The sequence below is a fragment of the Ornithodoros turicata genome, chromosome 8, assembly GCF_037126465.1.
Source record: "Ornithodoros turicata isolate Travis chromosome 8, ASM3712646v1, whole genome shotgun sequence".
Classification (NCBI taxonomy): Eukaryota; Metazoa; Arthropoda; class Arachnida; order Ixodida; family Argasidae; genus Ornithodoros; species Ornithodoros turicata.
Window position 1 is genome coordinate 35,551,815 of NC_088208.1, and position 15,841 is coordinate 35,567,655.

At 45.8% G+C, this 15,841-nt stretch overlaps 2 protein-coding genes and 1 long non-coding RNA gene across 3 annotated transcripts; 1 reads left to right on the plus strand and 2 right to left on the minus strand.

Moving 5' to 3' along the window:
* Positions 1–715: 715 nt before the first annotated feature.
* LOC135366202 (uncharacterized) lies at positions 716–3,372 on the minus strand. Its single transcript, XR_010414111.1, has 3 exons — positions 3,235–3,372; positions 1,900–1,926; positions 716–1,493 (listed from the first exon to the last, which is right to left on the minus strand). It is a non-coding gene; the product is annotated as an uncharacterized LOC135366202 (long non-coding RNA).
* A 1,137-nt stretch (positions 3,373–4,509) lies between these two features.
* Positions 4,510–13,479, plus strand: LOC135367131 (sodium-dependent low-affinity dicarboxylate transporter 1-like). Its single transcript, XM_064600246.1, has 18 exons — positions 4,510–4,541; positions 4,927–5,141; positions 5,192–5,332; positions 5,392–5,496; positions 5,585–5,702; positions 5,753–5,902; positions 6,870–7,193; positions 7,594–7,948; positions 8,093–8,159; positions 9,392–9,508; positions 9,838–9,972; positions 10,350–10,430; positions 10,924–11,037; positions 12,274–12,460; positions 12,637–12,795; positions 12,871–13,008; positions 13,076–13,183; positions 13,304–13,479. Exons 4-18 carry the CDS (start codon positions 5,447–5,449, stop codon positions 13,385–13,387), a joined length of 2,187 nt encoding a protein of 728 aa, XP_064456316.1. The 5' UTR covers positions 4,510–4,541; positions 4,927–5,141; positions 5,192–5,332; positions 5,392–5,446; the 3' UTR covers positions 13,388–13,479.
* Positions 13,259–15,421, minus strand: LOC135367132 (mite group 2 allergen-like Ixo r 2). Its single transcript, XM_064600247.1, has 4 exons — positions 15,279–15,421; positions 14,445–14,543; positions 14,151–14,326; positions 13,259–13,624 (listed from the first exon to the last, which is right to left on the minus strand). Exons 1-4 carry the CDS (start codon positions 15,358–15,360, stop codon positions 13,538–13,540), a joined length of 444 nt encoding a protein of 147 aa, XP_064456317.1. The 5' UTR covers positions 15,361–15,421; the 3' UTR covers positions 13,259–13,537.
* Between the last annotated feature and the right edge of the window lie 420 nt (positions 15,422–15,841).

Sequence of the window (15,841 nt, forward strand, 5' to 3'; positions counted from 1 at the left end):
TTTTCGCTGTTGTCAGTTCTGTCACCCTTAGACTTGTCATTTTTAGAACATGGTTAGAGTTCGAATTCAAAAATTTCTTAAGCTCTTAAGTTATGTGTAGGTTCAAGCTCTATGTTGAATAAAATAAAATAAAATGAAATGGAAAGAAAATCATTCAAATAAATCGGAGCTATAATACGACGCACCATACATTAGAATAGAACTTGTGCAACCACGAGATACGTAAAACATTGCTTCCAACACTGTGTGTCGGAGATTTCCGGAGTACGTCCAAAGAACCCCAGGTGGTCGATATTACCCGCAATCTTACCTTGCGGCACGTGCAGGATGTCGCCACGCAAATAGGCTGACTCATCTTACGTATAAATCTACTCCCAATTATTAATAAATTATTATACGAGATATATAGAACGGTGTCGTCACCATACCGAAACTCCGCTGACTATGGTCGGTTGCATCGAATGCATAGCAAAAGTCCTGCTTTCGCTGCGGTTTTCTCGTTCGGAAACGTGCGTGGAAGGCTTTCTTTCCGAGAAACAGTTTCAAAATGAGTAAAAGGACTTCTTTCTTTGAACTCGTCACCGTAAACCGTCAGATTCTCTGTGACAGGCTCCTTGCTATTGAAGAAGAGTGTAGCACCCAGTATTTGCTCAATATGGGCATGTCGGTCACTACGGTTCCGTGCAAGCAGAACAGAACAGAGAAATAACTCATATAATCTTGTGATACAACTTTATTATAACCAGTAAAACCATGCTCAGTCATTTATACCATATAGTATCTCGGTCAGTACATGCATCTCGCTTCCGAAAGCCCAAGTATGATCTCTACAAGTTGAGCACAACTAATGTTTGCCAGGGTTGTCAACTGTTCAGCTAGTTGTATGTTGTATGCAGTACTGGCATATCGGCACTTGCAAACATTGCACTTATGTGACTTTTCTGACCAGACAAAATAATAATAACAAAAGAATGGCTGGATCCTCGGGCATTGTGCCAAACGTGTTTAGATACGGTCACGTTGTCTAATGACGTGTCACTGTGACCACGACACGTGGTCATAAGTTGTAACACGGTGGTTGGCCCTATCAAGCTATCGCTTCAACGAAAAATTTGAGCATAAAATTACGAAAGTTGATACCGTACGCCACACAACTGTACGCGCGTCGCGTGTTGGTTGCGAATGTGTAGAAATACATTTATGAAACCATTCCGAAATCCTTTAGGACGCCGACGCCGCCCTTTGCTATGCCGTCTACACCGTTCCTGGTTTTACTCTACGCGCCTTTTTTAGCCAACTGTATTGAGCCGAAGATTTCGTGAGCGCGGCTATGTCTTCTTCTTCCAGAAGTTGAGGTATGTCGTTTAACTCTTCGTACAGTTGTTCTTCAGATTCCATATCGCCCTCTGGGAATGAGGAAGTCTGTATCCCTTGAAGCCTCCTTCCGACATTTTGCAATATAACTCCGAGAGATCTCCTCTTTGCAGTGTCTCCTGAAATAATATTACAGCATCTTAATAATATTACAACATCCTGTTTCTGGAGAGCACCGGTTCTTCAGCACAGCGCAACGGCAGACCACGTTGTTCACGCGAGTGATCATGTATCCTCCCTCTTAAAAACAACCAACAACCAACAAAAATTAAGAGAACAACGTCGTACCGTTGAAAACTCGGTGGGCATAAAGCAAGCTCTTGGAAGAAAAAAAAAAGAAGAAGAAGCGCGTTTGAGTTTGATTATATTTAAGAAGTTTGAAGAAGAAATTGAAGGGCAAAATATCCATAGTGCTTTCGCTGCGGTGCCGCAGATGTGTTTTGATACGGGACAGAGCAGCAACTTATTGTCCCACTTACGGAGCTAGGACATCCTTAAACAGGACTATATCGAGCGTTCACTTACCAGTGGCTGAAGTCCCTAACAGGCTCGCTGAAAACCAGTACAAGAAGCTCACGTTAGGATTAATGACATAAAAGTGAGGAAGGAACGATGTTATGGTTTACTTATTCAAAATACATCCAGACAGAAAGGAATTCCCTCCCTGTAGTGACCTCCTTTCCTGGTCCTTACCTACGCGCGTAAGCGACGTTGTAGTGGATGGGGCAATTAAACGCCCACTTGCGTACTTAAAATTAAATGACAGCAGTTGAAGAAAGGCACTGCCGGTGCCTTTTCTTCAACTCTCATCATTCTATCGCTTATGCAGGCCTATTAGTCTGATCAACGGTGCAGATTGGCGACTGCGTCACACAAATCCCAAACAGAACAAATGAGGAGGAAATTTGAAGAAATCAACCCAGATGTAACTAAAAAATCCTTTTTCTAGAATAGAAGTACGGCGGTCCTAATGCTTTGACCTATTCCCATTGATGAATTATTATTTCTGAAACTTTACAGAGTTAGAGGAGCGAGAGATAATTAATTATAGTTAGTTCGAGAGTTAATCCGAGTTAGTTTTGAGATTTTAGAGTTGTCGTTGTCAACACAGAAGGAACAAAGCACTTTTATATTTTTATTTTTTGAGTTAAAGGTACGACGGTAAGAATGCGTTCACGTTAATTTGGTTATTTTTTTTTATCTATACTGTCAGCCCTATGCAGAGCCGATTGACGTATTCCCATTGATGTGTTAATATTTCTGACACATTTATAGAGTTAGAGTAGAGCAGAGAAAGAAATAGATAGTAAATGTTAGTTTTGAGCTTTTAAAGTTGCTGTTGTTTTATTGTTGTTGTTGCTGATGCAGTTTCACCTCCACCACCACAGTGTGTTGTGTTTAAATGCTCTCCCTGTTACGACAGTAAATTGTAGGGAACAATACTGATAGCTTTTGTGCCACAGTTACGTAGTTTTTGAGGGACTGCAGACAAGGGCGAAATACATGTACTCGATTGTTGTTGTCGATAGAGTACAATGTTTCTATGCTGTCTAAAGCAAATGAACCTCTGATCTCAAATGGGGCCCTAGTCTAAACCTGATTATAATGTGAGCAGAACACTTTCTCGAGCCCAAATCAAGTTGGTTTCTTGCAAAAAAATGATGTCGTCCTTACAAAGAGCTCTCAAAAGTGTGACAATGAAACATACTTACACAGGTGGGGTTGCTGCAATGCGATAGAGGACGGAACAAAGCAAATCACAATAAATGCTAAGCATACTAAAATATTACTAGCGAGAAAAGTCAAAATACGTATATTGTAAGCACACAGAAGGAATTTCTATATACAACGATTACTTACAAAGCCCAACTGCAATAGCAAGCACAACATAAGTCGCAGCTCGCGTCATCACCATCTGGCTAATCACCTGACCCCCACTGCGGTTCACAGTGTCATTGCGGTTTAGGTCATGCCGTGTCTTTTTATGTACCACACAAAATGCGAAGCATTTATATTCATGCGGGGGAGAATACAAAGTAGCGATGACTAAGCTTGAGTTGCGAAGCGTAAGCTGGGAAAACACAGCATTGTGGAGATAGCCAAGCTGCACTTTATCTGTCCAACGAGGGGTGTGGTTGTGTAGACTAGGAAGTCCGACTCAAACTTTGTGTGTCAATGCTATTTTACCTGTGGATTCCTGTAAAACTATCACCGTGGTCTCAGTACATATATTTTCAAGCTGCTATTGGATTGGGTTGAATTTAGATTGGATTGTAAGGCAATTGGTTATTTCTTTTTAGCCAATATCTTCAGTCGATAACAATAGAATATATGTGGAAACATTCGTACCTGTATAGGGCCACACAAAGTGTGCGCGAGCATGTGATTGCATATCTATTGTTAAGGATCGGTATAGATATAGATTAGGTAGAAGAAAAAGAAGAAACGAAAGCTTGACTAGAAGGCATGCACCGGCATGATACAGTGTCTGAATCGAAAAAAAAAAGAACAAAAGAAGAACGCGTACTGAACATTGTAATTGTGTTCTTGATTAGCACACCGATCATGTCACCGGTTAGCACACCTTTTTGTCTTCATTCTTCGTTTAAGACCGTACCCTGTGCCTGTCTGTTAACTAATAAACATCAGTGAACTGATGTCCTGAGGCTGGAACAACATAGAATGGACATTTTCTTTCATCGTTAATAAACATCATTTGGATTCCGATTAACTCGGCAAGGGTAGAACGACAACCACATTCAACCTAGCAGGCGCCGTACCAGTGGTACCAGGAGCTCTTAGAGATAACATTGTATCGCTGATGCACAGCAGGAGTTGCGAAATGTACTTCCCCATGTAATCGCAGCCTTAGATTTGGCATTCAGGTGAGGACACGCGTTCCCCGATAGGCAAATAACTTCCACGGCGCGGTCAAGAGCACACACAGATAACAGAAACAATGTTCTTGCCGCTGAAGCGGGGTCTTCCTGGGCATAGACTACCACTGTATTAACCGCGTGTTGTAATGAAGCAAACATCACGGCATATAAAACGATATGTTCGACATGTTCAGTTACATTAGTCCTTACGACACTCCCAGGAACACTGGTAGATGTCGTGTATGCCTAATACAATGCGTAACAGTTTCTGAAGCATGGCTTTGTGATGTATGTTTTCAAAAATGCCACTTCGTGCAAAATATCCTGTATTCAGAATCATACCAATGTGTATCATTGCTCTCTAGGCATCTCACACTATACTATTCCGTTTTTTATTGATCAATGTGTGGTTAAAGTATCATAAGATTTATTTCTACTTTCGAGAAGTGTGACGTCACAAAGCGCGCAATCTGTCCCGCGTCTGGCAACCTTGCTCCTGCAAAGCCGATGGCTCGTGATGACGTCACCTATCTGTATATACTGCGAAACCATGACGTATTTGGGATTGTTTCGAAAATTCATGCGACTGCGTAATGTTCACTGAGGGCAAAGTAAAGAAAGATTTGCTAGCTGAGAATGGAGATTCATAAAAAAAAAAATGCTATAATTGCAGAAGTCACCGCGGCTTGCCGTTGTCGGCCCCACAGAGGTGGGCAACGTCACAACTGACGGCCTGGGGGAATGTGCGTCCTGGGCCGACTTCTAAGGGAACTTTGCCGACATATGTCTGAAAGCGTCTGAGGAAATCCAGGAAAAACCCAGACAGCACGGGCGACACCGGGATTCGAACCCGGGTACCTCCCAATCTCGACGTGACATGGCCAGCAGGTATGGTATGCAGGCATGGTAGAATCATATTCAGCGATTGGCTCGTGCAGCGAACGGCATGCTGTGGCGAAGAAGTAGGAAGAAGAATTTTATTTATTTTTTTAGTTTGGTGACATTGCCATAGACGACGAAAGAGAACCTTACTCCCCACCACCACCACACAGACATAGTGGCTGAAGAAGAAGAAGAAGGTGACATAGTTTGTCCTTTTTGTTTCCTTCGTGGCTCACGTGCATCATCTCATTGGTAGAAGAAGAAGAAGAAGAAAATCGTCTCGTGCTGCAATTTTCCAGCGATATTCGAATATGGCTCCACCATCTCAGCGCTCGTCTTCCGCAGATCGAACGGGCAAAAAGTACGTACGTACTTGCACAATACGGCGTGTGTTAGTTGCCTGTATCCATACAAGCATGTCAGACGAATAGCGCCAGTGTACATTGCAGAACGCCTCGTCCTCATAAGGATGGAACGTCAGACGTCCATCTCTTCACCTATTTCAAGAAGGCCATGGGCTATTCATCGCCGTTTCTCATGTCCTTCATTCTGAGGCAAGAATCCAAGGTATGTACGAGCAGGGCTTGAAACGCTGCTCAATAACATTTGAGTTTCAGGCCACGTCGTGCGTCTACTGCGTTACTCTGATCGTCATAATGTGGATCACAGAGATAATCCCTGTTCCGGTACTTTCCTTGCTGCCTCTCCTTGTTTTACCACTGCTTGGTGTAATGAGCGCCAATGCCGCCGCCCTGGGCTATTTCAATGTAAGCATGAGCAGAGACGTGCTAACATGGGATGATGACAAGACGTCTATATACATTGTAGACATGCGTAACCGTCATAGGTCTACCTACGTCCTGCCTAACATACCCTATCTGACCGCTTTTATAGAGCAAGAGTGCAAGGATTTGTCTGGAGAAATTACTTTAATAGCCTTAGCGTATGCGTGTGTATATATGCTCAAACTGATCTGATTACTGTTACTTTATGTTGCTCCGTATCCGGTTCAATTTTAGTCCTTTGATTTGAAATTCATTATTGGGCTGGGCTGGAAAGTCAAGAGGGTGGTTAGCGTAACTCTAAAGCAACGGCAAGGGAGGGGAGGGGGGGGGGGGCGATTGCCCCCAAAACGTCAATTTATATGGACTTCCATATCTCCCCTCCCCCTCTAGAAACCGCCGCCTCCCCCAAACCGGGGGTCTGGATCCGCCCGTGCTCTAAATGGTACAAGGGAGGTGCCCAAGTGACTCGTAGGTGAACAGGCGCAAAATAGCCGATTTTAAAAAGATGCGCGCGCCATCCAGCGCTCAGTGCAAAGCAGTATGGGAACTTTGAGGGACATTGTTCTGCCGTCTGCATGGGTTATGGTTTACCCTGGCTGACGCTGCGGCTGCGCACACCGGGAATAATGTTGTTGCTCTTCTACCTCCTCCTCTGGCCGTCTCGTAATGCTCTAAGGCGCTCCCTAAGTTCCCATGATCCCTTGCGTGCCACAGGTGGCGCTTGTTTTTGTAAAAAGGTCCATTGCGGAAGTTGAATGCAGGACACAGGAGGGTGGAACCTTTCGTTTAAGAACCAGTCCAGAAACGTTTCCCTCTGGCTGCACGTACTAACGCTACAGTAGAAGTCATATATACCACTTGTTACAAACATAGGACAAAAGGGCACAGTTACCAAATGTGAACTTGACGCACGACATCCCCTTGAAACATAACAGTGTGTCTTCTGCAGTCGGAGCAGGTGTCGGCTGCGACGTTTATGTGCATTGCGGCTGCTCTGGGACGGACCTCTCTCCTGGTGCGTGCCGGCCTCTTCATCTGCGGTGCGTCCGGCCTCGAACGGCGTCGTGTCATGGCTACATTCTGGTTCTGTTCCTTCGTCACATCCGTGTCTCTGTCCAGCTGCGTCAACACACTCCTCTACGCCTCTGTCATCGAAGTACTTGTGGCAAGCATTCGCGACAGCCTGCTAGCTGGACAGCAGGTTAAGGCTCTGCAACGCGCACGCTTTTACAGAAAGAGGGGGTCTGAACGCAGAGCGGAGGCTATTATGCAAGTGAGTAACTTACGCCTGTTTAGTCTCCCAATTGTCTTTAAGCCTCCCTGGAATTGAGGGGAATGAAGGGCACGTAAAAACATCACCGCGTGTATGTTATATATAGATGGAGGGAAGAGTTGTAGTCCATTAGACGCACAAGGAAAAGGTGGTAGCGCACGTGCTTTCGGTCTCGTGCTTCTGTCCGTGCTTTCTTCGCTTTCTAAGATGTGCTCAACTCACTGGAGACTCTATGCATGTTCCTATTAGGTCACGTAAAGATACTGGCAGCTTACAACAGAAAGTGACAATGGATATTTTCATCTTTTCTGTCAGTATTTTTAGAGACGTGCTTTGAAAACTATATCACATAACTGTCTTTGTTGTGGCCTCCTCATAACGAAACACATTCTCATGACAGGTGTTCGGGAGTTCCTCACCAATTCTACGCCCAATTGTACGCCGTCAGCCCGAGGATGAACAGCCCCCAAGACCGATATCCAGCCGACAAGCCACAGGCGCCCCGGAGAGCTCCAGCGATGAAAGGACCCCGTCACCGTCTCCAGGGCAGTTGACCAACGTTCGTCGGCCACGATTCACCGACCTAGACTACTGCATGGACGAAATTGTCGTCGTGTCCGAAAGCAAGAACCCTCAACCCTCCTTGGAACAAGATATACAGGTATCTTTGTCAAGGAAGTTCCCGATCCTGTCATCAGACTTTGAATATAGGGATGTGGCGTCTACCTATAACTCCGAAATGTTCTCGAGCCTCGGTGAGTATTTCCTATGCAGTAATAAAACTTTGACGCAGAGCTCTTTCCGTAAGAGCTCTGGTGCGAGCCTTTTTCGGTTCCGGAAGTAACGCTGACCTGCGCAGTAGAGCCACTCTGACGTATCCCAATGTGCCCCGCTTCCAGATCCAACAGTTCTGTCAACTTTCGAAATGCTTGATGAGGTCCAACGGCGAGTTGAATCACAATTACAGTAAGTGGGCCACACGCGCCTTTTAACAGATTGCTCAGGACGTCTGGACTAGATCGATCACCCTGTATACACTGTTTTCCCGTGTACGATGTCATGCTAAAAGCGCAGCGTCGTCTAAGCCGAGGAAGCACGTTACAGATAGTTTACAGCAAAAGCAAGAGAGAAGGAAAGTACACGGGCCGTGTACTTCCTTCTCTCTGGCTTGTGCTGGCTGCAAAAGCGCTGTGTGTGAGGCTGGCTGCAAACCTGTGTGCACACAGCGCAGCTCGCGTTAAATGGACTGTCGCATCCCGGAACGTATGTAAGAGACCGATATGGCCGCCGTTGTCAACTTGGCCAGGTTTCTCTTCCTAGAAAACGACTTAGACATTAGACCACCACCATGATGACGTAAGCCAGGCAGACGAATGGAAACGCAGCGCAAGCTATTGTCTCCGAGGTAGTCTGCTTGGCGTTCGTATCGATATACTGAGTGAAAAGTCCTCGGTAAATACGCCGACTTTCTTGACTTGTTAGTCCTGACGTGACCATGTTGCGTGGAACACTGTGTAACGCTCCTGGATGTGCGAACACGTCGGACACTATCCAGAAACAACATTCCGCAAGCCGATCACAGAGCAAACGCCGTCACCCGTGAATCAGGCTCGCTCGCCCGTCCGCCTGTCGGTCGGTCGGGCGGTTGCTTAGGGGCTACCAAGGTCCCTCAGCCGCTACCCGATTGGGCTCGTCTGCGCCAAAGGGCCTTCACTGATTGGCTTTGTCCGGGTGACTTTTGCAGAGAAGGAGTCCCAGAATCCTCTCAGTATGCGTCGTCTGCCCTTGCCATCTGTTACCTCAAACTGCATAGGCACATGGCCAGCAATTCGCGTCGGACTCATTTTCTGGTTACTATAAATGATGAACGCGGAGTAGAACGACACTGTAGTTTCGGAATCGCGGGGAGGGGTGCGATGTTCCCTTTAACTCCCATTTGTAGGTAACGTGGAAGAAATCATGGAACATAAGTAGGCTCGCGGAGCATTTCTTGGAATCGTTTTTATCCCTTTGCCGCAATCCGTTGATCTTATAGGGATCTCTGAACGCCCACGAATGCAGTAAAAGTATTCCCAAGATGTTCGGAGTCTTCATGATAAGACTCCTTTAAAGATTTTGAGAAGTGCACTGTTACGCTTAACTTTGCGTGCGGATAACTCCTGCCATCGAGATAAAATCAATTTTTCCTTTCCTTCTAGGCATGTGAGACGACCGCAGAAGGTCCTTGTGCTCTCAATTGCGTACACTTCGATATTGGGGTCTCTTACATTCAGGGGACTGCCTATGCTGAACAGGATTGTGGACCATATGTCAATGTGAGTTCGCCGATTTTTCACTGAGACGATGCTCCGTGACGTTTCAGATAGTGCTTTCTCAGAGTAAAGCACAGAATCGTCAATACGAGAGAGGGGAGATATTTGCAGGAACTACAGCAATGTCGCATGACGTAGTGCTAGCGGAGTTTCTGGCCCTCATATCGTAATTTTATGCTTGAGTTGATTTATCGGTTTTTAGGCGGTGATCTCAGTGTAAAGCCGTCGGTTAAGATGTGTGCAGACCTACATTAACCGAAATCAGTATATATCGTATGAAGCTTTTCAGGTCGGTATTAATTCGTGCGTATCAACTTTCTTTCCCCCAAAAGGATCGATAGTACGTCAGATCCAGAGCCACACCACGATCTCTCTTCGCTGTATTGGATCGCTATAATGCTGCCTATAGTCTTGTGCTCGTGCGCAGCCTCGTGGGTCCCTCTTCACTATGGCATACTGACACACTAGTACGTATTCCTAAGAAATGTTGTTCACTTTAGTCTACCAACGACGACGTATGGGGGTGTGACTTGGCGCATATCCTCCTGTGTCCTGGGGCATGTCCTCGGGGAGTGACTGAGTCACAGAAGTCATGGACAAGGTGGAGGTGATCTGCTGTTGTCTCCCACCCCCAAAAAATAAAAAAGGAAAGCAAAATACTAAAACCGGTGGCTAATTGCACTGGTTATGACTTAACTAGTGCAGGTATCAACCGGTTTTAGTGTTTTTCTTTACCGGTAGTTCCTGTTTTCAGTAACATAACACTGTTATGGCTTCACATGGTAGAGCGTAAGTTTTGTTTTAAAGTTTTAAAATTGTAACTCGGGCTGCTCTTTGCTTTCAGCAATGTGAGTGAAGATGAGGATGTTGCTAGCAGTCTCTCCGAAAAGCTTGCTCATAGATGGCGCAAACTGGGCCCCATGGCGTAAGTGTCCGTATTTTCCTGAAGCTAGTTCGGATTAGATGGGCACAGGTAATGTTCAAAGGATCGGCGTATAGTGAACAAAGTTTCATACAAAATATAAGTGAGTGTATCGACATAGAAAGTAGAATTTCTTTGAGCCTCAGGAGTTGAACACCGAGGCAGAACTGTAGACAAGACAAGGCTCATATCAACAGCAATCATCATCCGTTAGACTGGTGCTTATGAGGCCCATCCTGTCGACTTCCCTGTCTCCACTCCTTAAGCTCAAGGAAATGTTCTACGCAGTATAGAGTGGCTATTGAAGGATGTTTCCTTAATTTTCCCCGCTTCAGCAGAGCATCATTGCAAAGCATTAAACACGCCGTGTTATGAACATGTGGAAGCATGAAGCTCCAACAGTTGTCGTCTTTGTCACGAGAGAGATTAGAACAACACAGGAGGATATTGCGTTGTGCCGTTTCTACTTGATGTCTTGTTTCATCTGTTGTTCCAGGCGAAAAGACTACGTCCCACTGGTTTACGCCGCAACGGCCATTTTCTTGACGTCGCTTCGGCGACCATTTCATTTCCTCGGACCACTCGGAATTCATGACGCACTTGAAGCAGAGTGAGGATTTTTCATTTTTCCACTAGAGCGATATTTTCACCCAACTTGCTGTCGCTCTGCGACTACAGAGTGACAAGCAACCAGACCAATTAAGTGGTCTTACCTTTATAGCTTTGCCCAAATGGGGTCTTATTTGCAATCTTATGTATTATTTGCAAACATAATGTTACATGCATATAAATTATAAGAAGAGAGGCTAGAAGAAACGCTGGGGGAGAGGGTAATGGGGGGAGAGCAAAGGAGTTTAACGGAGGCGAGACCTTCTCCCAGCGTCCAGCACCGGGGGACGTCGTGATCGGTATTACGGATTCGACCGGATTCGGCCACAGCCTTTCCATGCGTGAAGACCAGGCGCGTATCCAATCCAATGCAAGTCGTGCTTGCTTCCGCTGGGCTCCGTGTGCTGTGGCGTGGGCGAAGTGGGCGTTTTGTCTGCTTTCACGTGTGCGCTTGGATTGTGTTATTTCTTAGGGAACGGGTAGGAGACACCATTCGTAACACGCTAGGCTTAGTGTATCGACCGTGGCGGACACAGGGGTGGCATCCAATGTATTGCTCCGTAAACGAAAGCGTGCTGGACGAACGCAATGCATCCTGGACAGGTCCTGGTCGCACGTCACCGCAAACGTCAAGGCACACGTGACCTTAAAGATGGTGGCGCCCGTGATCGGCAGCCAAACCGTTTGTAAACAATGTGGTTGTAGTTTATGCACGACGTTTTGGATGTCATTCGATCACGGTAATTATTTCTATCCGATAATCTCGCAGTAAAACGCACAGTTTTGCACATAATGCCTCGTATTGTTGACGACTTCCAAAGATGTGATGACGACCGCGAGTTAAAGACTCACTGAGCCGACACGATGTACTTAAACTAAGGAGAAATGGGCTACCATGAGAAGCACCGCATAGCTTACGCTGGCAAAATTCGTCCATCTCTTGGCGTTATGATGACGGAAATATGACTAAGCGGCAAAACGGCATGTCAACAAAGTCACATGACCTCAAAATGACGTTTTCTATGTCGTGCGACCAGGACAAGACTGCAGTTTTGCCAAAAGCGCCCGCTTGAGGGTAGTTACAACAAATGGCAGGTTTGTGTCACCCCCTGTGATGGCGGCTCACATCTTGATATGCCCCCTTCGCTGGTATGGGTTCTAGTTATTATTATGAGAGTTCTATGGTTTCATGAGACAAGCACTGCTTCCAACTTTGCATGTTTTGTTATCCTTACAGCAGTTTGCAACCCTGGCTTGTAATTGGCACTATAGTCATGCTGTTGATGAGTATATCTCCGTACAGAAAGGGCTCCGACACCAGCCCTAGCAGCAGAATCTTAACTGCTGAGGTTATGCGCCTGCGATTTCCTTGGGGTATATTACTCCTTTCCGGAGCAGGATTCTGCATGTCAGCTGCAGTTCAGGTAGGAATGTAGTCACAACAATTTGAATGGCTCGTACTTGTCTTGACGCACAGCAACGGTAGCTAATGTGACGAAAGTGACGGGTTCTGAACACACCAAATGGATGTCAGTTCTGCGCCGGGTCATCGTACAAAGCGCCCGCGTCATGACACAGTAAAACTTCCAATTTCTTCCAGGAGACTGGGATGGCAGATAATGTTGCAGTGTGGCTGAGCACCATAGCAGACGATCGGGTGACATTACAGTGCACATTGGCAGTGGTGTCGGCGTTGATAGCCGAGACATTTAGCTCGAACCGTAGCCTCTACGTTTTCATGCCAGTCGCCGCCAACATGGTATGCGGTCTCCCTATTCCAAACAGTGAATATTCTCCCAAAATGGTGTTTCGCATTACTGATTCGTGTGTGCAGGCGAAGAATACCAACAGTTCCTTGCTGTACTTTGCAATCCCGCTGCTGACAACTGTAGAAACTGCGTTCGTGTTGCCAACCTCTTCTCTGACACGTGCCATAACTGAGGAGTTTCTCGACGTGCATCCCGCTTGGGCAGTAAGTTTACCCTATATGGATAACTCTTGTTCAGGCTAAGGATACTTAGTGACACAGCCTGCCGTAGGACAATCAGGCAGCTGAGATACTCGTAACTACGGGGAGTGGGGCCATAGCTTTAGCAAGCAGCTCGTCCAAATTGACTACTGCTCTGCTGAAGAACTGCTGCGCCAAGGTGAAGTACTCTTGAATGACTGCCTACTGTAGACGTGCGGGTGTGCTGAAATTCAGAATTTTCAAGGACGACCAGTAGAGAAAGCAAGGCAACGTTTGTTTATTCATTTTGCTTTTGCAGCTTGCAACTGGAGTCACCTTCAAGACAGCAGTCATATTTTTCACTATCCTCTGGGTGAACATGGTGGGACGGGCTATTTTCTGATACGTCAAGCTTCCTATTCTGAGCTGCATTGAAGACTAATGACATCGTTCGTGATAATGATCATAAAATCTTAATATATTGTTCGAAATGTGTGTGATTGAGACTGGATGTTTTCTCCAACAAGCGTGCAGTATGCTGTCGAAGCGACCGTTATCCCCTTGTAACAGTGACCTTCGTTGAACCACAGGTGATCAGTCCTTGAGATCCCAATACCTTCCACATTGTTGTTACCGTCATCTGCAAAACAATAGTGCTTACAGTGGATGCTGACAAAGCAGGGTAGTGGTAATGCACTGCTCCCAGACGTGCGGTGCTCAACGTATAAAACTGCTTAAAGTGGTTGCGACAAGACATACCATGTTATACCAGGTAAACTTAAAAGACGTTTCTACCTACCTTACAGCGAAGAGGGAAATAAAAGCGTAGAAAATTTACACACTGAATAACGAGCTCTGACGTCACAGCACGCGTCTCCGCTGGTCACGCACAGAGGTCACGTGGAGAGTGGCTACCAATGGAAGCTCAAGAGACCTCTGACGTCGGCTTTACTCGGACGTGCGTTTGATACTTGGTGGCGTTGTCAAGTGTATAAAGAGGAGGAGAGAAACTTCCTGCATCATGTTGTGTTTTTGGAATGTGCCGCATCAGTACCCATTTTCTGAAGCGTAGTACGATGGGTGCACGGCGTAATCACACTATCCACACTAACCGCATCTGTCTTAACCCCTTTAAGAAGTAAACGTGGCAGTGAAAGTCTGCTTACCGATGGCAAGAAGCTCAAGACCGGAGCACGAATGGTACCTTTGATGACTTCACCCTTCCGTATTGGGCAAGACACGGCTCCGGATTTGCAGGCATCCGTCTCCAAGCCAGGAATAGGGAGTTTCAGGCCAAATACGACAACTCGAGGATCAAACGTCACCGTCTCACTGTCCTGATCTAGGGTTCATGCATAACACCACTTGTTAGTATTATGGACATATCTGTCTGGTGCTACACACATAAGGCTACTTTGAATACGTAAGTTCAAGATTTAAATGAGTGTAAAATAACTCACTCGATAGGACCTGGAAATCCACCCGGAGGTCGGTGCCTACTGGAACAACGCATGGATCGCTGTCGCAGGGCGTCACCACAGCCGACAAAATCTTGCTTCCTGATTGCGTTACAGAAACAGCATGAGGGAACAGTACAGACAAAGCAATAGGAGCGTATAACACTGGTTCCGACGCATCATCTTTGTGAGATTTCAAAGATGGTTGAATAAGGGCAGTTGAAGAAAAGGTCTTAACAGTGGGATTCGAGCGCACACCCTCTCGAATTTCACTGCTGGAGCCTTTTCTTCAACTGCCATTATTCAGTATGCAACAGGGCGTTGTGAAGCTTGTGTTGTGTTTGACCTCCTATACTTAATTGCCTCATCATCTACTACGTTTGAGGAAGACATCGTTATTCAGTCTGTGGTGTGAGTACCGCACATTTGACACACTTAAAAATACAGGCGTAGGACGCTTCCAGTGGTCCAATCACCATGTACCAACACCCGCTAATTTGAATAAGGGAATTTGGGGAATTTGAAGGGGAATTGGAATAAGCTAATTTGAGTTTGAATAAGCTAATAAGTATAGCTGCCGTCTGGTGGAAACTATACGACTATACCACGTAGGTGACGTAGGCAGCATGTTCGCGAAGACAGCGAAGCAGTAATACACTACGAACACGTGTTCAACAATCCAACCGAAACCTGTATCATCTCGTATTCTTCGCAGCCGAGCATGACTACGAAGCACTTTCTTACAGGTCAATCACGAAAGTAGTACACAGCTATGAATCTAAACCGCTGAAAAAAAAAAAAAAAAGTGCTAGTAAAAATGCGTGCTATCATCCTCACCTCCACAATGCTCAAATTGAATTGATTGCTGTGCATTTGAGGCGGCAGCCAGAAAACAGGAGACGAAGAGCAGACCGAGCATATCGACAGCTTAGTTGTATTGTAGTTGCACGAACGGAAGCGACTGTGCACCTTTTGTAGCCATTTATCTTAGTTCTTCCAATCTCTCCCAGCCGTGAATGCGTACGCGTATCGCTCCCAATTTGTTTGTTCTTTGTCCTGGTGTATAGTTGTAGGAGGGAAGAGATAATAGGCGCTAGCAGTGAATGTACGCATGAATTATACGGAAAAAGAACAAAGTCTAACCGGGAGAGCACTGTCCAATGTATACGAGCTATTCGCAGGGAAATCGGCAAACGAATGCACAGTTTCGTGGATCCGTATAAAAGCATACGTACGCACTTATTCCTGAATTCCAATATGTTAAGCGATCCTTTTGGACTCTAAATAGCTGTAGAGACTCAATCAAAATGTGGTATTTTGAAGTCACGCGTTCGGTATTGTAACGATACTCGCGTCCACCTGAAGAGGCGCGTCGCTTTATCAGACGCCACTGGGACTTT

Bases quoted from the DNA above. Each gene is read 5' to 3' on its own strand.
- LOC135367131 (XM_064600246.1), top strand. From the start codon at position 5,447: ATGGCTCCACCATCTCAGCGCTCGTCTTCCGCAGATCGAACGGGCAAA. The intron at 9,973-10,349 runs GTACGTATTCCT...CTTTGCTTTCAG, and splicing joins TATGGCATACTGACACACTA to CAATGTGAGTGAAGATGAGG. The intron at 12,796-12,870 runs GTATGCGGTCTC...TCGTGTGTGCAG, and splicing joins TGCCAGTCGCCGCCAACATG to GCGAAGAATACCAACAGTTC.
- LOC135367132 (XM_064600247.1), bottom strand. From the start codon at position 15,360: ATGCTCGGTCTGCTCTTCGTCTCCTGTTTTCTGGCTGCCGCCTCAAAT. The intron at 14,544-15,278 runs GTGAGGATGATA...TAACGCAATCAG, and splicing joins TCAATTTGAGCATTGTGGAG to GAAGCAAGATTTTGTCGGCT. The intron at 13,625-14,150 runs GTAAGCAGACTT...ATTGTTTTGCAG, and splicing joins TCTTGAGCTTCTTGCCATCG to ATGACGGTAACAACAATGTG.